The following is a 25,915-nucleotide window of genomic DNA, read 5'->3' as shown; positions in this document are numbered from 1 at the left end:
CCTATTATTTGGGGTCTCAAATAATAATAATAATAATAAATAAATAAATAGATAAGTAAATTACCTATTGTTATCAGTCTATGCGTGGCAACCAAATAGATTTCTAATTAGGCAGTCTGGCCCATCGATGACTATTAAACTTAATACATTCACAACACCTGTTTCTAATGAAAGTACTTTAAAACCAGAAATGTCTTGTTTATTTCTTTTTTATACAAAACAAAAATTCCTTTTTTTCAAATAGAATAGAGATTTCAAGCTTTATTGCCATAATATATGTGATGCATCCTATGCCCAACTTTCAAAACAACTCTGCTTCTCCAAGGTGAAACCACTTATTCCGAGAGTTCTGGGTACTAAAAAAAGGGCAGCCTTCGTCAAGTTGCCCATTCATCTTTCGCAAACTACTCATTTCTCGAACTGTGGGGCATAGTTAGGCTATATTATGTAGGGATCCATGTCCCATTACTTCCCTTCAACATGAAATCCCAACTCATTTTGGCATTGTAAAAAAGATTTTCTTTGGCCAACGAATGCAACGAAATTACATCCTATCGTAAGTTCTTGTGTATACTAGCTTCCAGTAATTGATGTTTGTCCAAAGTAAACATCTTAGTTCACTTACCGACGATTAATTATTTTTGCTGATCTCAAGGGGAACAGATTCCTACGAGAAAGAGATTTATGTAGTAGAAGAAGCAACCCCTGAGCAGGTCTAGAATAATACTTGAAGTTTATTGCTAGATGGTATGCCCTAACTCCTTCTCAATTCACTGCCGTAATTATCAACAAAGAGAATAATTTAACAAGGATTAGCTATTACTATATGCGAGCAAAATTGAAGACAGATGTTTCAATTAATGTTTTTTTTTCTTCTATGCAGAATGTTAAATATATCGAAAAGCAGACAAAAAATGGCATTTTATAGGTACTTTATAGGAGAAATTTAAGAATAAGATTTAGCAAAAAAAAAAATATTTTCATAAATATTTCTTGATATACGCTTTCATTTATGTATGAATATAATAGACGCGAAACATATTCATACAAAACATACAACAAAAAGTCTTTTTATTCTAAGTTGTAAAGCTTTGATATTTTCTGTGCCTACGGATTTCAGCCTTACTTGTCAGGTCTTACTTCTTGATATGTTTACATCACAATCAATTCAATTAATCAGAAATGTTTCCCTGACGTTCTATACCTGAGCCACCCGTTCCCACCTTTCCGTGACCTGTTCGCCACGTTATTTCTTTCCTATATGACTTATGTTGGTCTTTCAGGTAGCAACGTAACAACCTCTTGGTTTGCACATGCGATACTGACTTAATCCGCAATCTATGGACTGCTTGACTTGATGACTATTGCTTTCTTTCATCTGAGTATTTTGGGAATCAATTCGCTAAATTTGTTATATGTGGTTTGTGTTACCTTTCCTATTTGAAGAGGTGGATCTACCGGGTCCTCATTTTCCTTCTCCATTCTGTTTCAGCAGCAGCTATATCAGGGTGTTAATTGCTTGTTTACTTGGCACTCTCAAACAAAACCTTAGCTAATACACAGTCTTTTTACTAATGTACAAAGATAACAAGAATTGCATGTAAATGCACTTGCAAGAGCACACAGAAGCGTTGCCTGTTTTATACATGTGCCTTTTGCTTGGGAGTCCTACTTATGCAGTTTTTCCTTGATCAGAACGAATTCTTCAGGATCGATGGAAAATATTTCATTCATTTGTACAACCTTGTTTCTCTTTTGATCGTTCTTCTAAGCAATGAAAAAAAATAACATTCAAAATAAATAATAGGAATAATGCTTCAGCTAATAAACATCAATGATGCTACTGATACTTTAGTTGAAGGCATAAGTGTGGAATCGCCATTCGCTTTACATGAAACCAGCCTTCTGACATTTGCTAATGGTCTCGGTATCCTTAGGTTTATTAGCTTGTTCCTAATTTAACATTTCCGGAAGTTTCAGTCCATAACTATTACATAATCATTTTGATTTGCTTAATGCTATGATTTTCTTCGATATCTACTTATTTATGTGCCCGATGGTACAACAAATTTTTCTAAACTTCACACCAAAGGGGACTCGAAACCAGTACCACACGAATTCGAGAGATCAATATCAATTAATAATTCACAATCACACTCTTAAAAATCTAGGTAGAACGAGTCTTATCACGTATCTTTAGAGTATGATGCACATTTTATTCAAAAGAAAGTGTATTTCGTGAATTCTGGTAATATGTTCATGATAAATAAATAGGGATGAAAAATAGTAACTTAAATTTTTGAGTCGAATATGAAAAGCAAGAGACTAAATATTCTAACACATTATCACGCACAAGCACAACAAAACAAGGCCCTATTTGACATAATTCACGCAGTGCATTATTAAACTTTATACCTTGACTATCGTTAGATTTTTGTTTCATAAGTTCCGATTATCAATCATGATAATCAATTATCTGAAATGCTCTAACTTATAGTTCTTTGGGGCCTACGACATAACTATTTTATGAGTAATAAGTACCAGAATCGATGTATTAAATGTGCTTTACAAAAAAATCAAAAGATTGAATAATACGGATGGCTTACAAAAAAAATAATTTCATTACAAAAATATAGATTATATAAAACTTAAAATTTATCATTCAGTGCATATAAAGTGATATCAAGTTGTAGATTCACATAAGACTAAATAATCAAATAATTTATATTTCCATCCACACTCGCCTTTTCTAATCCATGAGAAATAAAAAAAGTTCAGTTGTCTATTAAATGAATACAAAAGACACATGTGTTACTACATGGACAGCACAAGTCCAAATTATATAGTTGGTTTCCATCAAATGATTCACTACCGAGTGACTACGCAGCTGGTAAACAGTACAATAAAATGATTATACAGAATTCTTAACATTTCATTTCCTTCATACCAGTTCAACGCAATCAAAGAGTTATTTTCATAGAGATCAGATATCAAAGAAATCAGTGTCTAAGGGAAACTTAGTGACAGCTTTCCCCACATCGCTTGAGTAACCCTTCCTTTATCCAAAATTTATTGGCATATGTCACACGACTTGCAATACCTGGTTATTTCTGATACACCAGGCTAATGAAATTTATTCATGATTCTTTTTCTTATTTTACCTATGCCAAGATATCCTCCTCTAGTATCTGCATGAGCTAAATCCATCACTGTTTCACGATACACCTGGGGTACAATCAGTTGATCCTTCTGACTACCTCCTACTAGTGATCTCAAATAAAGCTTTCTACTCTTAACAAGGAAGTGGGAGATTTTTTAGATTTCTTATGAGTAAACACTCTTCCTTCATCAGCATAGTTCCTTGAATTGTTTAAGAATTCATCTTCCTTCTGAAGATCACTGATTTCCTTATTTTGACACATCTGGTCGAGTTTAGCTACTTTTAGTTTTGGTAATATCCTTTTCTGCTTAGCTTGAATACGGGTTAATACATCATATTTTTCAGATCCCGATTTCAAACCATCGGAAGAACTAATGATACCTACCAATCCCATGATAGTTAAAGATAGGAGTATATGGCTATGCAGCTATTACTTTACTGGTTAAGTATGGAACTTTTATCTTAATCATAGCTTCTGGGTCACACTATAACGTAGAGTTTTTCATTACAACATTCATAGTATTTCTGGTGAACTTCTCAATGGGCGCCAAATCCTTTTTCACCATCACGGTTGTAAATCCGCCATCTCTCGTAGTTAGCACTTTATGACCTTCTACCACAATCATTGCTGTACTAACACATACTAAATTACTTACAGTCCCTAACCACCCTTCAATACCAAGCCCTTGTCATCCATCAAATCTGCTGGGTTTACTTCAACAATGCAAGCAGCCGTTTCAGTCTTCGTTTTCATTACTTCAGAGAAAGCAGTAGTAGCACCTTTTTGACATGGGAAACACACCAGTCTTGGAGGGTTATATTCAGGTTTCATAAAATACCTACATTGAACTGCTACATGTGATTTAACAGAATCCCTCTCCTGTGCTTGGTTAATTATATTGTTGAGATACTTTTTAGTGAATGTATGACCATGGGCCTCAATGTACAAGTCTGCAGCTTCAACAACTCCACCTAAAGAATTCAGATGGCCAGATACCGTAAAAAAATGGTCACAAAGCAATAAATCTTTTAAATCCCTTACTTTATTCCATAACTCCAAATTATACAGATGGCCTCTTTGAAAAGATTTAGCAAAACTTCATTTTATAAAAGGAAGTTAAGATAAAGTTCAGGTTACTGAGTAGTTAGACCGAAAGGCTATAAGGCTATTTTACGGTGATCATAAAGAATTCTTAACACTTTGTTTCCTTGAGATGTATTCAACACAATCAAAGAGTTATTATCACAGAGATCAGATATGTTGAAGAGAACAGTGATATCAAAGCCAAAAGGAAAGTTGACTTTTATCCACCTTCCGAAGGACTGGCATAGCTGAACTTTCAGAGAGATATGTCATATATATATACATATATATATATATATATATATATATATATATATATATATGCATATACTGTATATACATACACACATATATATATATATATATATATATATATATATATATATATATGCATATATATGCATATGTATATGCATATATATATATATACATATATGCATATATATGCATATGTATATGCATATATATATATACATATATATATATATATATATATATATATATATATATATATATATATATACAGTATGGCCTTCAAAAATTACATAATGATAACTTATAGAAATAAGGATAGTAATAAATTAATAAATACAACTATCATTACTCATATTACCATAATTTTTTAAGCTCTTAAGACATATATAGTATATTTCATTGCCCTCATTTAGAGAGATTATTTCAATAACTCTCCCTTGTGTCATCTATCATATTGAACACACCTGCTGAAGTAATTTTTGTCGAACATTAGCAGCTTGACAGGCATCATCATTGTCAACCATACAAAAGCAGGTCGACAAGCATCATCGTTGTCAAACTCACAAAAATTTCATCAATATATCTCAAATAAACAGAGTGGTTACATATAGCCAATTGAGGAGGGGCATCTTTGTTATAAACCTAACAAAAGTGTTGTCAATGCATCTTGAATAGATTGTGAGGGTGCATATATTAGGCTGATGGGCATCATGGTTAACAGCCTCATAGGATGTCAATGTATTTTGAATTGAAATATAAAAACTGACATGTGAGACCATTTCCAAGCTCACAAAAATATAGTCGATGTTATCTTAAATAGAATTTATTGAGGGGAATCATCGCTGTCAACATCGCAATTTTTTATATGTATTTAGAACAGATGGGGATAAGCATATAGCATGTTGACAGATGACATTGTTAACATCACAAAAATGTCAATGTATATTGAATAGATAGCGGGATGCATAAAACAGATTGATGGGTGTCATTTTTATGTGAACAAAAATGTTGTCAAGGTATCTTAACCCTTTGAGCACCAATCCCTCTCCAAACATCAGGCCCTCAAGTCTCAGGACCTTTTCCTGGAGATTTTACTAAACTCATCTAAGCACAAAAACTATAAAAGATTGAACTTTATAACATTTATTATTATATATCCACATATTATTATTGTCATTATTACTAGCCAAGCTACAACCCTAGTTAGAAAAGCAAGATGCTATAAGCCCAAGGGGTCCAACATGGAAAAATAGCGCAGTGAGGAAAGGAATTAAGGAAATAAATGAACGATATGAGAAAAAATTAACAATAAAATATTTCAAAAACAGTAACAACATCAAAACAAATATGTCATACAGAAACTATAAAAAGACTTACGACAGCCTAGCCTGTTCAACATGAAAACATTTGCTCGCACTTTGAACTTTTGAACTTCTACCGACTCAACTACCCGATTAGGAAGATCATTCCAGAACTTGGTCACAGCTGGAATAAAATTCTAGAGTACTGTGTAGTATTGAGTCTCATGATGGAGAAGGCCTGACTATTAGAATTAACTGCATGCCTAGTATTACGAACAGGATGGAACTGTGCAGGAAGATCTGAATGTAATGAATAGCCAATATTATAAAAAATCTTATGCAACATGCATAATTAATTAATTGAACGACGGTGCCAAAGATTAATATCTAGATCAGGAATAAGAAATTTGATAGACTATAAGTTCTTGTCCAACACATTAAGATGAGAATCAGCAGCTAAAGACTAGACAGGAGAACAATACTCGAAACAAGGTAGAATGAAACAATTAAAATACTTCTTCAGAATAGATTGATCACCGAAAATCTTAAAAGACTTTCTCAATAAGCATATTCTTTTTGTGCAATTGAAGAAAACACAGACCTAATGTGTTTCTCAAGAGTAAATTTGCTTTCGAGAATCACACCTAAAATTTTAAGAGTCATGCAAATTTAAAGAAACATTATCAATGCTGAGATCCGGATGTTGAAGGGCCACTATCCTTGACCTACTTACAATCATACTTTGGGTTTTGTTAGGATTCAACTTCACATCCCATAATTTGGGCCATGCACCATGATCCTTCTGACTACCTCCTACTAGTGATCTCAAATAAAGCTTTCTACTCTTTCTATTGCTATAATATTACATATTTTTTAAAATTGTTATCGATTCAAATAATAAAAGAAGGACCCAAAAGGAGTCGAAAAGATGTATCCTTAATTGACATGGGTGGGCGCGTATAGCAGATTGACGGACGACATCGTTGTTGACCTTACAGAATTTTGTCTATGTACCTTAAATAGTAAGGAGGGGGAGTGGGTTCATGTAGCAAGTTGAAGGGCGTCATTGTTGTCCGCACCACAAAAAAATTTGTTTTGATGTATCTTGAATATACAGACGGTTACATATAGCAGATTAACGAACATCATCAGACATGACATCCCAAAAATATTGTCAATGTATCTTAAATAGATAGCGGGGTGCATACAGGATCCATTCTGAATAGATCCTGGGTGCATAAAGCAGGTACGCTGACAACGACATTAAGCAGATCGACAAACTCTCTTTTTGGATTCATAATCCTTTATTCAGTTACATCATCACTACAATATGGAAGTTTCCTGTTGTCATGAGAACTTACAATATTGTTTGTGATTAGAACGTGTTTTTTTTTTTTTTTTTTTTTTTTTTTTTTTTTTTTTTTTTTTTAAGGATATATGTAGTAGTCTCATCTTCCTACGTCTTTATTGGATCCTGCAAAATCTTTAATAGCCTTAACTTTTGGATTTCTTCACTTTCAGGATACGCTTATTACGTGAAGACTTAAATCTAGAATAGAAATATATGAAGACGTCTTTTCCTTCCGAGGAGTAGGAAAATACATCTCCATCTATTTTTCATCCAAATTTCAGTGTTTGTGTCAATAAGACTACTAAAACACTGCAAAATTAATAAGTTGAGTGGTGATAGTGTATTTTGAAAATACACATATAATCGGGGAAAGAGAATAGTAGATTGCAAAAATTCATATACAGTACAGCAGTAACTTAAATAAAAAAGTCTATTAGTACTTCCATTCTGAATTACAGATATCAAATTCTACTAGAGTACTACGAAGTTGGATATGGAAATGTCGACATCAATGAGCTGACTCGGATTCGTCCTAAAGATCGAGTCATTCACGAAAAATATACTCATCTTGTCGATAATTTTGTAAGTGAAATTTTATCAGGTGTTTAAGCCTCTTAGTGTATAATGATAAATTGAAATATTTTTTCATTATCAATTATTGTACACTTTTATTAGCTAAAGATATATTTTAGCTGGTGTTAAATTAAATTGCGCATTCAGTCTTACCTTTTTCAGCAGTTTTATCATTCTAATGAAAATCATTTGAAAGGATTCGTAATTTCTATAATATTCCTGCATTAATGGTATACAGTATACTGAATATCCTGAATACGTGACAATTCCAGCAGTAATGGTGATAACTTCACAGCAAAATTTCTATATAAATATATATAAATAAATTTCTTTTTTCCTTTGGACGCATGTGGTCTGGGAGTCTATTCGAGGAATAAGCATATACTATTGCTTATTATTTTTTTTTTTTTTTTTGCCTTCGTTGGGTGATTTTGAGGTTTCGTTCCTCCTACATAACATAACAGTGAATCTTTTTAAAGCATTCTATATTGAGACTTCAGATGTAACGGGGTGGGGACATTGTCCGATCATGGTCCAAGTGAGCAGCCAAATTCGAAATCCAATTTCTAAAATTTTCGATGAAAATTTACCTTTACAAAAGGCTATCACTTTGTGAATTTATGAGAAAAACATGACTGTGATTTTTAAAATATTAATGAAAAAAATAAACAAGACACCAATAGTTAATGCTAAACAAATCCACACACACACATACACACACACACACTCACACACACACATTATATATATATATATATATATATATATATATATGCATATATTTATATGTATATATATATACATATATTTATATGTATATATATATATATACACTTTATATATACTCATATATATATATATATGTATATATATATATATATATATATATATATATATATATATATATATATATATATATACACTTTATATATATATACTCATATATATATATATATATATATAGATAGATAGATAGATAGATAGATAGATAGATAGATAGATAGATAGATAGATAGATTAACAAAAGGTGAATGGTCATTCAGAACAAAATGGAGTTAAAAGGAAACTACTTTCTTTTATATCCTAACAGCCTCTATTAACCCTAAAAAACATGCGAATCTGTAACACATTTCAATTTTACATGAATGAAATCCAGACACCAGCGCACTAAGAGGTAATATAATTTTTTTTTTTTTTTTTTGAGTATATACAAACACGATTTCTCGGGATATAGCCCGAAAACCATAACGGTTCTAAAGATGCAATACAAAATTATTTTTTTGCAAATTAGATCTGTAACTTCTCCAGACATTAATCAACAAATACAAAAACACACTAAAATTGTATTTCTATATATAAAAACTAAATCGTTTCATGCTTTCCCCTTAAACCTATGATATTCTTATAAAGATCATGCCAAAGTTTTACAAAACAACAAATTGTGTAATGTAACAACTTACAGCCTAGCATAAGGAAAAAACATAACGATATTCTAATAAAACTCCGAAAAGGTTTCTCAAATACTGTATATTATATTGATGCCATCATAACTGTATACTCAAGATGGAATACAAAGAATACATAGACTTCTAGTAATAAAGTATAATTGTTTTTTTTTTCTGAAGTAATAAAACGAAAAAAAATACTTGGAATAACAGAAAATGCAAAGTACCGACGTAAATCTTTATCTTTATAATACATCATAGAATTGCTGGATTGTAACCCCCCTCACATTACTGATTAGGTTATACCACTTATAGTTATTTGCTAATGCCAAGGACCATTTCATAATTCATACAATAAAACCATAGTATTACGACCAATAATCCTATTACTGGAAAAGCCGAAAAAGAATTAATTTCATTGAGTAGTATTATTCAAGAACACTAGGACTTGACACATGTAAATTTACAAAACTTCCGTCAACATTTGCTTTCTATTACCAGTCACTTGAATTACAGTATAAAATCGAGTCCTTAGCCCCATCAAACATTTAATTTGTAAGTTTATCGATCAAATACAAATGAATAACTAAGCCAAAGGGAGATACACAAAAGTATATGCATAATGTCTATGTATGAGTTATTGTTCTTGGGTTTAAAATTAGATACAGAAGTTAACAAAATAGGCTTGTTGCCTATCCTAGAAATTTATAAAGATCATTAGATTCTTCATAATATCACAGACCAAACAAGATTTCTGACAATACTTATTGACAAAACCTGTATCTGAGGGAGAAATGTAGGTTAGTAAATAAGTTTTGATTCACATTACTTGGTAATCATTTGAAAACAGTAATGGTATTCGGACAAAAATACTTCCGACCAATCAGGTATTAGGAAATTTTCCGAGCTAAAAGGGGCCCCACTGCGAGTCGGTGCAAATCTGCCCGGCTGAAAAAAATTTATTATAGGTGCTTTTCTTCATATTTTGTCTTAAATGATTTTTCAGCTGTTTTGATTCTTAAGCGAAGTATCGTCTATTAAAATGGGCATACGTTTATGTTATTGCATCAATATTCGAGGTATCTCTCTCTTGAAGACAGCTTGCTCCTTCCCTTAAGATAGTCAAAATAGTATGCACTAAGCCAGACCTGATGGCAATGGACTTTTCTAACAGTTCTACAGTCAAACACGTGTAATCCAAAATTATATGACAAATGACATCCACCTCTTTATCAGAGGTCAAAGGTTAGTGGTTTTTGGACATTCCGAATGGCCAGTAATTTTTTTTTTGTGTCAGTTCAAATCTAATGGAAGAAGAGAAAAGGAAATCGTCCTGGAGCGTTTTGATTTGAGTGCAACTTTGTAATTAGGAATTAAAAGTATTTCCCAAACCATTTTAATTCACTGAATGTGAATTTTTGAAATAGGCAGCGGGAAAATGATAATTTGGAACTCCATTACAAAACTATGCTTTAAAAGCTAACTCTTGTCGTTCTTTTCAGGCATATGATATTGCTCTCCTTGAACTTGAAGATAGTTTACAACCATTTAATCCCAGCATACAACCCATCTGCTTGGGCGAGGAAACTGACATTCCTTTTGGAGGTAAAGCTCTTGTGACTGGATGGGGAACTTTAGAATATGGTAAGTATAGTATGTTCAGCATGTGTACGTTTATGCATATGGGGAGACATGGTGTATGTACATTCTGTGCAGACATAAATAATTATTCAAAATATTAATAAGCCAAATTATTGAGTTTTGGTAACAATGGATAGTATTAGTATTCGAAAACAATATATTCGTAGGATTGATTGATTTATTATAAGTTATATGGCATCCTGACATTATATTCGTAGGAAATATTCATCGCACATGGCAAAAGTAACGGAAGAAAAATGAATGAAAAAAATCTTAATGAATCGATTAATATTTAAATAAAGGAGAAAATATAAACGAAAAATGCCAATATGAAACTATCTAAAGTAATTGATATCTTAATCAAACTACTAGTAAAATTTAAACATATAGCCAAGCTAAATGCAACATCAAAATAGTTATTGAAATTATACTCAAGTGTTCATTGTGTTCTTTTGTTAAGTGGTGGTAGTTTCCCTTTTTCAAAACCATATTTTTGTAATACAAAAAACCGTAGGAAATTCCACATTCCGTAATCAAATAGCGCCTACTGATCAAATCAACTGTCTCAGAATTACCAATGGAATTGAATTCCTTTTAATGTTTTGTATGCCCAGAATAGAATAAAGTACAAATACTAGGCGATGACACTCTGATATCATTCAAAGGAATCTTACCTTGAAAGTAAGATTGCATCATTCACTGATCAGATAAGTGTGGGGTGTTTACCCAGATATGGAAACTACTTCAAACACGCCTCAGAATGGTTATTTGAGAGTGAAAGGCAATAGCTCGATCACCCATAGTGTCATGGCCTTCCTCTGTCTAGGGATAGAGTTCTCTTGCTTGCAGTCCTCCCAAACATAATTTTCTATTACTGTGTTAGGTAGGCTTCATAGGAGAACAAAGGATGCGTGGTCGTTTATCAGGAGTCCAACTTTTATTTATCGTGTTTATTGTCATCATATTTGACTTTAAAAACCCTTACTACAACCTAACCAAAAATAAATTTTTTTCTAGTCTTTAGATTTTCAAATAATATCATGGCGCATTTTACACCTATCTTCTTTGCAAGATCCCTTTTTTACAGGAAAAATAGCCAAAGCATTTAATGTCTTGAGTCATGGATGACTGGAAGTATATTTCATAAACTAGTTTACTAAAGCTTCTCGCTCTGTTGGTCACAGTAATGGGTATAGTAAGCATTATTTTCAATGCTACCCATAGATTGGGTATGGCAATTTGTAATTTATTAGTGTTTATGAAACTAATGACTTCTATTGGAAGCTTTACTTCTTCACAGAATAATTCCTTTGAAATATTTAGTTGTTGAGTCAAGAGATTACATCAATTAATATCACTGTTTTCTTGGTATCCTAACTTTATCTTCCAAACCTTCAAATGCCTTTTTACGTATATTCTTATTCGGCAGATCATTTTGACTCTCTGTAATATCGAAAGTTGTAACTGTTGCAGTCACTAATAGAGAATTATTAGCTCTGTTCAGTGGTTCATTGACCAAACGATTTTTAAATATGTTTTGTAAGTCATCTGCATTTAGAACCTGATTATTCGATTTATATTTAAGCATCCTCCTTTTCTTGATTATTCCTTTACTTCTAAATATGGATTCTACAACTAATTTTAAAGTTAATAATCCCTTCGCACAGTAATAAATTATATAGACAGTAACACCAATGATTAATGTAAATGCGGTAGACAGTTTATAAATGTCTTATGTATTGTTTTCCCCATAACATTTGCTCTACCTAAGACATCATACCAAACAGTCATCATCGCTTAAAAATGTAATCTTTTATCTGTGTTACAAGTCTTTACTTCATATCGAAGTGTAGGGTCAGAAGCAGGCACTTTTGAAAGTTCCTAAAGAGCCTCTCGGATTTCAATGACATCATATTTAATGGTTTTGTCGCATCCTAATCTACGACCATATCTAGTTTCGCTAAAATGCTTTGCAGGGAGGCATTTGGCACTTTGTTTTCAGTGCATGCCATCGCCGAGGAGAGGCAGAAAACAAAACATAAAAGCGCTGGACTTTACCAAAAAATTATGTGGATTTCTTGCAACTTGTTGCACTGTCACTAACCAACAACTTAGTCTATGGCATCCTAATGGAATATAAAACACCCGTGGAATCTCTTTTATGATCTGCGCCTAAACCCATTTGCCCTTTCCTTTCATGTTTGACCGATCATCACAGCCCTGACCTCCTTGGTTATGCAAGTCTACCGTAGCCTACTCTGTCGCTCGGAAAAACAATTAAAGGTTAAAAAATAACTGCTCTATAGCTAATAAAATGTTTGTTTATTGACATCTTTTCTACTTTCTAAGATCCCATTTAAATAAAAGCTGTTCCACAGACTTATATTAGGTCTACAGTCTAAGATATCTGCCCTTTTTTAATTCGGTTTGATATATTTCATGGAACAGAATTCCCCAAAAATAGGTGATCTAATTTCAAATTTTTCCACAATAGTGAATTTGGATTTCTTAGTCACAACAAGCCGTAAACGTTCAATTGTTTATTCAAAATTTTAAAGAAGCTCAACAAGACCTAAAAAAGAATTCCCATTGTGTGTTGTTAATGTGTCTGAGTTCCAACGAAAGCAAAATTACTCATTAAACGTTCCAAATTTTTACACTAAAGCCCCCGTCCTTTTTACACTCCTATTTTCATCTCCATATGTACTGAATAGTATACATACATACATTACACACACACACACAAACACACTCGCACATATATACTTATTCTTATACTTATATATATATATATATATATATATATATATATATATATGTATATATATTTATATATATATACATGTATGTATAAATATATGTGTATGATTGTTATATATTATATATGTGAATATATATAGAATTAAAAGGCCTTCTATAAAAATATGAGTCTATCAAGCTGAATCATTAATAACGACAAATAAATTCAAATAATACATAGACTAAAATCATCAATATGCCCGCGAAATTATTATTATTATTACTAGCTAAGCTACAACCCTAGTTAGAAAAGCAGGATGTTATAAGCCCAAGGGCTCAAACAAGGGAATTAGCCAAGCGAGGAAAGGAAATAAGGAAACAGATAGAACAGTGTACCCGAGTGTACCCTCAAGAGAGAGAACTCTAACCCAAGACAGTGGTTGACCATGGTACAGAGCCTATGGCGCTACCCAATACTAGAGAACAATGGTTTAATTTTGGAGTGTTCTTCTCCTAGAAGAGATGCTTAGCATAGCTAAAGAATCTCTCCTACCCTTACCAAGAAGAAAGTAGCCACTGACCAATTACAGCATAGAGAGGGACCCAGCATAGTACCATCTGGCCATTCAAAGACCCAATAAATCTTAGCGGTAATATTTAAACGGGCTCATTATTTTTCAGTCATGGTGTTGGAACCTCATACTTAAAAAAGTAAATATAATTAATAACTAGCTGAACTCGGGACGGATATTGTTTATGAGATCGGCATTAACCCTCGTTGATGTCGCTCACTATCACGCAGTTTACTGTAATGTTGCCACATTTCACATCATATTTAAGAAGGCTACATGATAACTGTCTTTTCAATTGTAGCTATTACCATGGGATTTGGCAGGAACAGAGAAACTATATTCAACATCAATCCCTGAAATTTTCATTTGGATATGTGAATTATTCTAAGAACAATTTTCTACACCGCCAAAGATAACCATTCAACCCATACTAAAATAAACATTTGCTGTGGCTTTTTTATCGCAGATATCAACATGAAAATTGGTATGGATAAAGTAAATATCCATCCCATAAATCCCCGAAAATTCTATTTAGATATGTGAAGGATTCTACGAGTAATTTACGGGGCCGCCGAAAATCGGCTTACCATGAATATCAAAAAATGGTACTGTGACTTTTTATGGCAAGTATCAATTCGAAAATTGATATGAATTTAGTTCATATAACACCCATCACACCGTGTGAGAATCCTTTGGATATCTGTAAAACTCTAGGAATACTTTGCTCCTCCTCACTGATTTTTTAGCTAAAAGTCGTCACTTACGAACAAAAGTGACAGACAAGTGTGACGGTGCCGAGTGAGGGTTGTGAACTCAAAGGCAGGATGCAATCAACTGAGTTATATTATCATTGAACAATCTCCTTATATACAAAACCTCAAGGCAACAGGACATAACATGTTCGAGAGACAGACAATATTACAGAGCAAAACCGGAGACATGAATTTTCATGTTCGTTTTAGTGCGAGGGAAGAGCGAAGATACAAGCATAATATATACAAAAGGAATTATGGTCAGTTGTGTGACACACGGTTGGTACATGGCTCCCCCCCTAAAAATGACATACTGTACATGTTAAATAGGGTGCCCTGATCTAGAGAGGCGAACTGTAGGCGGGTCATCTGGCAGAAGATAAGCAGGTTTTAGACGATCAATGGAGACCCAGTCTTCTTTGCCCCGAATGTTTAGTAGGAATGCTTTCAGACTGCGTCGGATCACAAGGAAAGGGCCCGTGTAAGGGGGCGTTAGTGGTGGCTTGCTAGTGTCGTTGCGCAGGAAGACGTGCGTTGCAGAGTGCAAGTCCGTTGGTATGTGATGCTTCGCTGGGGGCTTGTAAGTCTGGCGGCACGGAGTAAATTTTCCCACGACGTGACGTATGCGCTGGAGATCGTCGGAGGAGGTTGTAGAAGGAAAAAATTCGGCAGGGACGACCAACGGGTCGCCATACACCATTTCAGCTGCCGAGACGTCGAGGGCGTCTTTAGGAGTGGTCCTTAGTCCCAGGAGGACCCAGGGAAGCTGAGTAAACCAGTTGCAATCCTTGCAGCAGGACATCAAAGCTGCTTTGAGGGTGCGGTGAAAACGTTCAACCATTCCATTGGCAGCGGGGTTGTAGGCCATTGTCTGATGTAGGGTGATGCCCAGGAGATTCGCTAATGACGTCCACAATTGAGAGGTGAAAGTGGTTCCCCTGTCAGAAGTAATATGCTCAGGGATACCGAATCTTGAAATCCATCCAGAGAGTAAGGCAGATGTACATGAGGCGGACGTTGCAGTTTCCATGGGAATGGCTTGAGGCCAACGAGTGGAGCAGTCGATGACGGTAAACAGGTAACGATGTCCTTGTGATGTGGGTAGGGGGCCTACAACGTCGACGTGAATGTGTGCGAAACGACGCTGAAGTTGAGGAAAGGTGCACACTCCTGAATCCGTGTGTCGATGTACTTTGGAAGTTTGGCAAGAATTACAGGCGCGGACCCAATCCTTAGCATCCTTAGAAATGCCGTGCCAAATGAACTTTGCCTTCAGCAGCTGTGCAGTAGAACGGCACGAGGGATGCGAAAGGCCGTGAATGAAATCAAACACCTGTCGGCGCATGGGAGCAGGAATCCAAGGTCGCGGTCTACCAGTACTGACGTCACAGAGGAGGGTGGTGTTGGAGTCTTCGAGGGGAAAGTCTTCCCAACGGAGGGACGTGCAGGATGTCCTACAAGCTTGATACTCTGGATCCTGTCGTTGGGCTTCAGCCAGGGCGTTGTAATCCAATCCCAGTTGAACGGCAGCCAACGTGTTTCTTGACAGGGCATCGGCAACGGGATTCATTTTCCCAGGGACGTATTGGAGGGTGCAATTGTATTCAGCCACGGCGGAGAGATGTCGGCGTTGACGGGCGGACCAGGCGTCAGACTGTCGAGTGAAGGCGTGCACCAGAGGCATGTGGTCTGTGCGAATGACGAAGGGCGTACCTTCTAAGAAATGGCGAAAGTGACGGACAGCCAAGTGCACCGCCAGCAGTTCTCGATCGAAGGTAGAATAACCCGATTCTGCCTTGGACAGTTTTCTGCTGAAGAAGGCCAATGGGCGGGGCGAGCCTTTGACCACCTGCTCGAGTACTGCACCAATAGCGACGTCGCTGGCATCGGTGAAGAGAAGGAGAGGGGCGTGTGGGATAGGAAAAGTGAGAGCCGCAGCAGTTGATAGGGCCTTCTTTGCATTGCAGAAGGCTGCTTCTTGAAGGGGACCCCACTTCAGGTCCTTTGGCTTGCCCTTGAGGGAGGCGTAGAGGGGAGCAAGAGTGGCGGCAATGGCTGGCAGAAAACGGTGATAATAGTTGATCATGCCCAAGAATTCCTGCAGAGCTTTGACGGTCGAGTGCGCGGGGAAGTTCTGAACGGCTGCTACCTTCTCAGGGAGGGGATGGACTCCTTCAGGAGTGATACGGTGCCCTAAGAACGACACTTCATTGGCGCCAAAGGTACACTTGTCGTACCGGACTACAAGGCCGTTTTGTTGCAGGCGGTCGAGCACGATGCGCAGGTGACGGAGGTGTTCCTCTTTTGAGGAGGAGAACACAAGTATGTCGTCCACATAACATACACAGAAAGGGAGGTCCCCTAAGATGCCATCCATGAGACGTTGAAACGTTGCCCCAGCATTACGAAGGCTAAAACAGGAGTAATTGAAGGTGTATGTACCAAACGGAGTGGTGATGGCGGTCTTGGGGATGTCTTCTGGGTTCATAGGCACCTGATAATACCCTTTCAGGAGGTCGAGCGTAGAGAAAACCTTCGCTTTGTGCAGGTAGGAGGTCACATCGGCAATGTTTGGGAGGGGGTAGTGATCCGGTTCTGTTTGCATGTTCAGGCGCCTGTAATCGCCGCACGGACGGAGGGAGCCGTCTTTCTCCAGAACGATGTGTAAGGGTGACGACCATGGGCTGGAGGCCTTTTGGCAAAGGCCCATTTTTCTCCATTTCAGCGAACGTCTGTTTGGCGGCTGCCAATCGTTCCGGTGCCAGACGTCTGAATTTTGCGAAGACTGGGGGTCCCGTCGTCTTGATATGGTGATAAATACCGTGCTTGGCAGGAACCGTGGGCGTTTGGCGAAGTTCTGGACGGAAAACTTCCGGGTACGACGTGAGGAGGTGGGCGTAGGCATCCGTGGGTGCGCTGATGTGGAGAGCGAGGTTAGAGGGGGCGGGTTGAAGAGGTGTCGACAAGTACGAGTCTGCGTTGACCAATCGTCGGTGGGCGACATCGACCAGAAGGTGGAAATGAGAGAGGAAATCCGCACCGAGGATTGGCATTGTGACGTCAGCAACGAGAAATTTCCAATTGAATTTACCGTTTCCGAACGATAATGTGAGGTTCTCGTAACCGTAGGTGGGTATCGCAGATCCGTTGGCAGCTACCAAGCGGACGTCGGCAGATGTAGACAGACTACGTCGTGCCTTGAATAGTTTCCTTGGCAAAAGAGAACGACAAGCACCCGTGTCTACCAAAAATCGCACGCCCGTTCCTGCATCCTGTAAAAAGAAAAGATTAGAAACATGGGAGGCCACCGCCACAAGCGATGGCCTACTTACACGTTTTTTGGCCACTGACAATCCTTGGCACATTTCTTTGCGGTTGCCCCGAATCTGAAGTGGTAGTAGCAAAACTGCGGCGGATGGGAGGTAGTAAGTGGCTGTAGAAGTCGTTCGTTGGGGCGCGAGCGATTGGTGGGCAGTGGGCGGCTTTGTCGCCGCTTCGGCACGTCATAGGGTAGGCGTGTATGTCCTACGGCATTCATGTCAGCTTCGGTTGATGTTAAATAGGCATCCTCATCGTCAGGAGTGGAGGTGTTGATGGAGGTCTTGAAGTGGCTCTCCATAAGGCCGTCGACTTTGGTCATCAAGTCCTTTATGGGTAAACTATCGACATCGGGTATGGCAGCGCGTACAGGTTCGGGTAAACGGCGTATCCAAAGGGCACGAAGTAGGTTCACCTCACGAGGAGAGCCGTCTGCGGCAGGTTGAAGGCGAGCGATACTGGTCATTTCCCTGAAGGCAAGCGAAGCCCTTTGGTCCCCCAACGGTTGTTGCGAGAGCTGAAAAAGCTTTGCTATACGGGCGGCTGGTGACGGCGAGTACTGCTGCAGAAGGTATGTTTTGAGGGCGTCATATGCTATTGGTGTGTCTCCTTATTCACAAAGCCAGTCGGATATTTCTGGGAAGGTGTCCTCGGGTATTGCCGCGAGAACATAATCCGCTTTGGTGGTTGAGCGAGTCACGCCCCTGATACGAAACTGGACTTCTGCGTGTTGAAACCAAGCAAACACCTCTCCGCTGGCGAACGGTGAAAGTTTCAATGGGGCGGCCGCAGCGCCAACTGCTGTAGTAGAGTCCGTCTCCGTCATAGTACCAACGATGGAGGGGCGAGGGAGGTGGGGGTGGAAGGCAGTGGGAGCGAGTCGACTTCCGGGGTCACCAATGTGACGGTGCCGAGTGAGGGTTGTGAACTCAAAGGCAGGATGCAATCAACTGAGTTATATTATCATAGAACAATCTCCTTATATACAAAACCTCAAGGCAACAGGACATAACATGTTCGAGAGACAGACAATATTACAGAGCAAAACCGGAGACATGAATTTTCATGTTCGTTTTAGTGCGAGGGAAGAGCGAAGATACAAGCATAATATATACAAAAGGAATTATGTACAATTGTGTGACACACGGTTGGTACACAAGGCATGCTTATAGCAGGTATGAACATGAAAATTGTCAGAAACAAAGCTTATATATATCGAAATAATCCTTAAAATTTTATTAGAATATATTAATTGGTATAAGAGCTATTGGCCCTAACGCTGAAAATATCAGCTGCCCCCCCCCCCCCCCCCCCCCCTCCAGCTCCGAAATCTATGGTTATGGGATGACTTGGCTACGGGTTGGGTGAGATATCTTTTAAAAAATTTGGCATTTCATATAAGGTCACTCACCTCGTTCGCGTCTATAAAATTCTCACAAACTTTACTCCATTCAAATTTTATTATAGTTTCTTTTATTTGATTTTACTTATTATTTCTATTTTTGTTTGGAAAATTCTTGATGGCGCCTGAGGTGATAGCCTTTGTTTCCAGTACCATGAGTCGGCCCTGTGCCCGGTCCTCTTTGTGTATATCGATAGTGTTATTTTGTCATTTTATCTATGTAGAATATTCCTTACCTCTAATTTTCTTTTTCTGTGCTGTTATAATGTAAGGGTTTTAACATTCTGGTTTTCAAATAGGGTTATGGCTTGGCTTATAATAATAATAATAATAATAATAATAATAATAATAATAATAATAATAACAATAATAATAATAATAATAATAATAATAATAATAATAATAATAATAATAATAATAATAATAATAATAATAATAATTTATTATCATTATTATTATTACAAAAACAAAAACAACAGCAACAACTACAATAATAATAAAAATAATAATAATTATAAAAATTTTCTATTCCACATATGAGTAATACTAATGATATGTTATATTCATTTATTCAATAGGTGGATCTCATCCAACAATCCTGCAGAAAGTGGCCTTAGATGTCATAAACAACACTTATTGTGCTTCTTTAGAAAACTTGCCGACAGATCACAATACAGTAGTCTGTGCACTCACCGATTATAAAGACAGCTGCCAGGTCTGTATACCAGGAATTTGTTTATTAACTGTATTAAAGCTCAACTTGATTTCTATTTTTTCTCGTTTCATAAATATCTAGAAGATAGAATAAAAGGTTCCAGCATTTCAAAAGGTTACAATCCTTACCAAAGTTAAAACTTTCCGGTAAAAATCTTCTTTTGAGAGGCAAGTTAGTTGAGTTAAAAGATTCCTTTAAATAGTTTTATTTGCTTGTTCCCATCTTATGGTGAAAAAATATAATATTGTCTTAAAATAGTACGCAAAGACGTCTTTGCAGAAACCAAAATATGCATACTAAGATTTAGGGTTTTAATGTTATTGGATATGGTATGGATGCGAATGAAGTAAATTATATCAATTTGTTTATGGGAAGCAAGCTTGATATCTTGGCATTGGGCGAGACAAAAGTGAACTGGCAATAACAGCAGGAATGGGATAGGCACATGGTGATCGTTTCAGAGGTAGCTGGAAGGCGTATATATAAAAAGGGGATCTTTGTAAACCCCAAAAGACCAAGACAAGATTGAAGACGTTCTTGAGTAAATGTGAATTGAGAGTCTTCATTGCTGGAAATACATGATTTTCAACGAAAGTGATGAGAAAATAATTTTACTAGGTATGTGTTCATTTATAGTAGGTAGAAGGGCAAATTTATAAATGTAATGGTGAGACGAGGAGGGGTTGAATCATATCTGGTAATTGTTTGGTTGATGCAAAAGATAAGGTAGGCTTTATTTGGAGATGAAAGTGTAAAAAAAGTCTGTACACATTATATAACTGAGAAAACTAAGTTGGATAACAAGGAAGTAATGAGAGCATATACGGAAAAAATCATGAATTTTGGATTAGAATTAAAGAAACAAGTAGAAAAAATAGATTAAAAGTTTGTGAGAATTCATGGTGGAGCTAAAAGGACAGCAGGTAATGTTTTGAGTATAAGGAAAAAAAAAGGATTAAGTATTATAAGTGGTGATCTGACGAATATATGGTGTAATGAAGAAATATAATCAAGATGATACGGGGAGGAAAAATAGAGAAGGTTAACAGGAATTCTAGGGATAATAAAACGTTGTTCTTTTGGAATTGAAGAAATACAGCTTTACGAACAAAATGATCTAAAAAAAAATAGTATGCTAGAGGAGAGTTTTTGTCATTTAGTTGTGAATGCAATGGTAGAGTGAGTACTTTGTAGACTTGTTAAATGTGAATAATATAAGAGAGGTAGACCAGAGTTACGTAAGCATGAGGAGCGTAAGGTTTAGTAAACTAGAGAAAGTTACTTTTGAGGAGGTAAGGATGTCAGTTACAAGTTTAAGAATAGATAAACATATTTGCTTCATTGGCTTACAAGTGAGATACTGCCAAAGGATGGTTATAATGCAATCGACTAGTTAACCAGGATTTCTAAGGTTAATCTTGATGAGGAAAATAGCGAACGAATTGGTGAAAGAAATGATTATTCTATTGTATTGGATTATGATTCAGGCAACAGTAATACCTACGGGTGCCTAACTCTAGTCTGTCTGTCAGTGGTTTTATTTATGGTAAAATGACAGGTAGGGAAACTAGTGTAAGTTTAGACAAAATATACGGGCATGTACTTTTTATATGAAAGAAGTATGTAAGATGTTTGAAAGTAAGAACAAAAAGCTGTTTGTGACATACCTGAACCTTGATAATACTTATAATAGTAAAGGTAGAGAAACAATAATGGCAGTGCTGAAAGTGTTTGTTCTAGAAGATATGTTGCTGAGAATTATCAAAAGTTATTACGATATAAGTGTAGTGTTTTAAAAAAGCATGTTGGCGAATGATTAGCTTGGTATGAAAGTAGATTTGAGACACACGAAAAGTGTTTAGTTACTGTGACCTTGCGATATCTTTATTGCCGATGTGATGCAAGAAGACCATAAGACTGGAACAATGTACGTTAGGACGGCCGGTATAAGAAAAGGAAATGATGGGGGTATTATAAGAATTTGGTAATAAGTATAATGGAAGATGATAATATAGCTTCAAAATCATGAACCGGGTGTGTGTTCCAAAGATTGGAAAAAAGATTTTAAGCTACGGTGGTGATTCATGAACTAATTGTTTAGCCAACATTCCTTTACGGATGTGAGGTGTGAATGACGATTCTAGATAAAATAAGAATGAGGTAAAAGGTCATAAACGAAACAATACGGAAGTGGTAAATGGATTAACATAGGTTTCACAGCATTTCGCGGCAAATCGTTAGTATAGAAAAATGGGGGATGTTCGAAAATGAAAAAAAAAAAAAGACATTTAATTTAGATAAAAATCTATTAATTATCTGTCTATCAAATGAAGCGTCGAGTTAAAATACATGGTGTGGCAAAAAACTATTAATATCTATCACGAATGTAGCATATAACAATGAATGTGCATATAGAATGAGATATCAAATTCTTATCGTTACATTCATATACAAACACCCAAACACACATCCATATATATATATATATATATATATATATATATATATATATATATATATATATATATATATATATATATGTGTGTGTGTGTGTGTGTGTGTGTGTGTGTGTGTATTATGCGTGTGTGTGTGTATTGTACCGCATTTAAATAAAGCTTACATTGTATGTATATATATATATATATATATATATATATATATATATATATATATATATATATATATATATATAGATAGATAGATAGATAGATATATGTATCATCCTCTCATCCTACGCCTATTGACGCAAAGGGCCTCAGTTAGATTTCGCCAGTCGTCTCTATCTTGAGCTTTTAATTCAATACTTCTCTATTCATTATTTACTTCTCACTTCATAGTCCTCAGTCATGTAGGCGTGGGTTTTTCAACTCTTCTAGTGCCTTGGGGAGCCCAGCTGAACGTTTGGTGAACTAATCCCTCTTGGAAAGAGCGAAGAGCATGCCCAAACCATCTGCATCTACCTCTCATCATGATCTCATCCACATATAGCACTCGAGTAATCTCTCTCATAGTTTCATTTCTAATCCTGTCCTGCCATTCAACTACCAATATACTTCTGAGGGCTTTGTTCTTAAATCTACTAGATCCATGGGAGATTTTTTTCATTGTCATACCATGACTCATGTCTATAGAGTAACACCGTGCGTACTTGTGTGCATGTGTAGTGATAATGGATTTGATGTCCCATCTGTTATACAGAACCACACAATAAGTTGCTTTTCTGGTGTGTTGCAGTTTTTGTGCTGGAATTTCTATTTCAACTCAATGCCCAGTAAGATGTACAGATAATCGGTGATTTTGCATCTTTACATGTTGTATATTTTGGTTTGAGAACCTTTACATAATTCAATTTTGATAAGCTGTGAAGCAATTTGTCCCAGCTCGAATTGTCACTGTGATGAATCATTTGAAAAAAACAATGCTAAAACTATGACTTCTTCAAAATAACTACCTTTTCCATGTAATTCTAGCTATTACTTTGTCATATTTGATTATTGTTTCTATTCCAATGACAACACTTATTCCTTCCCAAACAGGGCGACAGTGGAGGACCCCTAGTTGCTAAAATTTGCCCAAACCTTTGGGTTCAAATTGGTATTGTCAGTTACGGGTATGAGTGTGCCAGGCCAAATCATCCCGGTGTGTACACTCGTGTTTCCACTTTCCGAGACTGGATCATATCTAAAACTGGAATTTCTAAGTGTTAGTAGACAAATAAATAACAGAGATCATATTACAACATGCATCTTGTTCGTAGTATTCTAATATACGAAGATATTAGGAATCAGTATTAGGCTTCATGCAATATCCAAACACATTTTGAATTTTCATGAATTTTCTTGAAAATATTTTTTTTTTTTTGCAATAATAAAAAGGAATTTTACCTTAAAGTTGGAAAATGTACTAATTTTCAGACGAACAATCTAAACCATACCTTATTCCAAATAGATTTTATCTAACAATCAAATCAAATAGGTGTACTAAACAATGTAATGTTTATAAAAGTTTCCTAACGAAAAATTGCTTTGTTTTATTACAAATGTCGCTAGTAAAAACGCAAAATTTAAAGCTTATTTAGCATCCATAGTTAAAAAAAAAAAACAGAAGTGGTATTAAAAATTACTATAAGATTCATTCAAAAATTGAAATGCTGTTTAATAAGCTCTAGCAATGCTTTCCAACTTTCACAAATTTACCTAAATATTTAAAGGATGTGACAGGATTTTGAATCTTAATATAACATTTAATATATTAATTAAGAGGAAATCTGTATTTGCTTTATCATAATTAACATAACGAACGTTACTTTGCTGGGTATAAACATACATATATATATATATATATATATATATATATATATATATATATATATATATATATATATACATATATATATATATATATATATATATATATCTATATATATATATATATATATATATATATATATATATATATATGTATATATATATATATATATATATATATATATATATATATATATATATATATATATATATATGATAAGTTCCAGGCCGGTCAGAAACTATTGTCTTTGAGTGATTTCCCCTTGGGACTCTGATTCCGAAGACGGTAAGAGAATCCAGACATCAGGGTACTAAATTATATGGCTTATTTGAAAAAAAAACTATATATATATATGTATATATACTGTATATATATATATATATATATATATATATATATATATATATTTGGGCTGAGCCATGTCGTCCTGATGGAAGGTTCCTTTAGGTAGCTTTTTAAGGGATATTTGGATACAGTGATACTTCCAGAGAATTGACCACAGGTCTCCAGAATTCTAACTCCTGGCACGAGTATCCTTAATATAACCTTTAAGGATATCGCATAATATCAGGCGGTGTATTTCTTGATACGACACATAGCAATCTTCACCCCGAATAGAGTTTTCGCCTTGAGGGAGAAGAGTGGCGAGCTTGAAGGGGAGCCGTTATCAAGGTTACCCGGTGGATGCCCTCCCCGTACTACTATGGCGTAACTATTCCTTTAAAAGTAGCTATTTAAGCACGGTGTTTCTCCCACTTGCTCTCGGTGTTGTTACTGTTTTTAAGGAATATTACCATGCAATCTCCAGCATCTTCTTCCTCTGGAAAGTTGAGTATTTTATCTTTCCAGTGTATAATTTTTGGTTCCGTTTTCACAGTTAAATTAACATAATCTAGGTGTGTTAAGCGGAGCATTGCCATCCCTGGATGCGGCCATTTTAAGACCGCTGTCGTACGCAGTAAATGCTTTATTTAGTTAGTAGTACGACGTTCCCGGTGATTAGCTATAAAGAAGTTCTAGCTATTTAGGCAAAATTATACTAGTGAAGATAAGCTTTACACTTGTAATATTTTCTCTTTCTATTAAACGTTTCTATCATTTACAATAGGGCCTCGGTGGTACTACGTAGCCGAGATCCCGACTAGGGTTAGGTTGGCTTAACTCGTTTTAGTAGACTTTAGTAACTTTTCCCCCCGTTTAACCTCTTGTATCATTTTTATTAATTCGGTCGGATATATATATATCTCCTAGAATTACTATCATAATTCGATACGCTTCTCTTTTAGAGAAATAAGGAAA

The 25,915-nt window shown here is 35.7% G+C and overlaps 1 protein-coding gene and 1 long non-coding RNA gene across 4 annotated transcripts in view; one reads left to right on the top strand and one right to left on the bottom strand.

The window, feature by feature from the left end:
- LOC137651357 (trypsin-1-like) overlaps positions 1-24,236 on the top strand; it is a 107,045-nt gene extending 82,809 nt beyond the window's left edge. For both annotated transcript variants that reach the window (XM_068384655.1, XM_068384656.1), the window contains 4 exons: positions 7,610-7,733; positions 10,672-10,813; positions 20,172-20,308; positions 23,845-24,236. In XM_068384655.1, coding sequence (XP_068240756.1) covers positions 7,610-7,733; positions 10,672-10,813; positions 20,172-20,308; positions 23,845-24,015 — 574 coding nt within the window. In that variant the 3' untranslated portion in view covers positions 24,016-24,236. The remainder of the gene's footprint in view (positions 1-7,609; positions 7,734-10,671; positions 10,814-20,171; positions 20,309-23,844) is intronic.
- Positions 1-25,915, bottom strand: part of LOC137651397 (uncharacterized) — a 281,618-nt gene that overhangs the window by 68,508 nt on the left and 187,195 nt on the right. The gene's annotated exons all lie outside the window — the stretch shown is intronic.

This window comes from Palaemon carinicauda, chromosome 1 (genome assembly GCF_036898095.1).
Source record: "Palaemon carinicauda isolate YSFRI2023 chromosome 1, ASM3689809v2, whole genome shotgun sequence".
Classification (NCBI taxonomy): Eukaryota; Metazoa; Arthropoda; class Malacostraca; order Decapoda; family Palaemonidae; genus Palaemon; species Palaemon carinicauda.
Note: the sequence above shows the minus strand (reverse complement) of the source record. Positions and strands in the feature narration are given on the sequence as shown.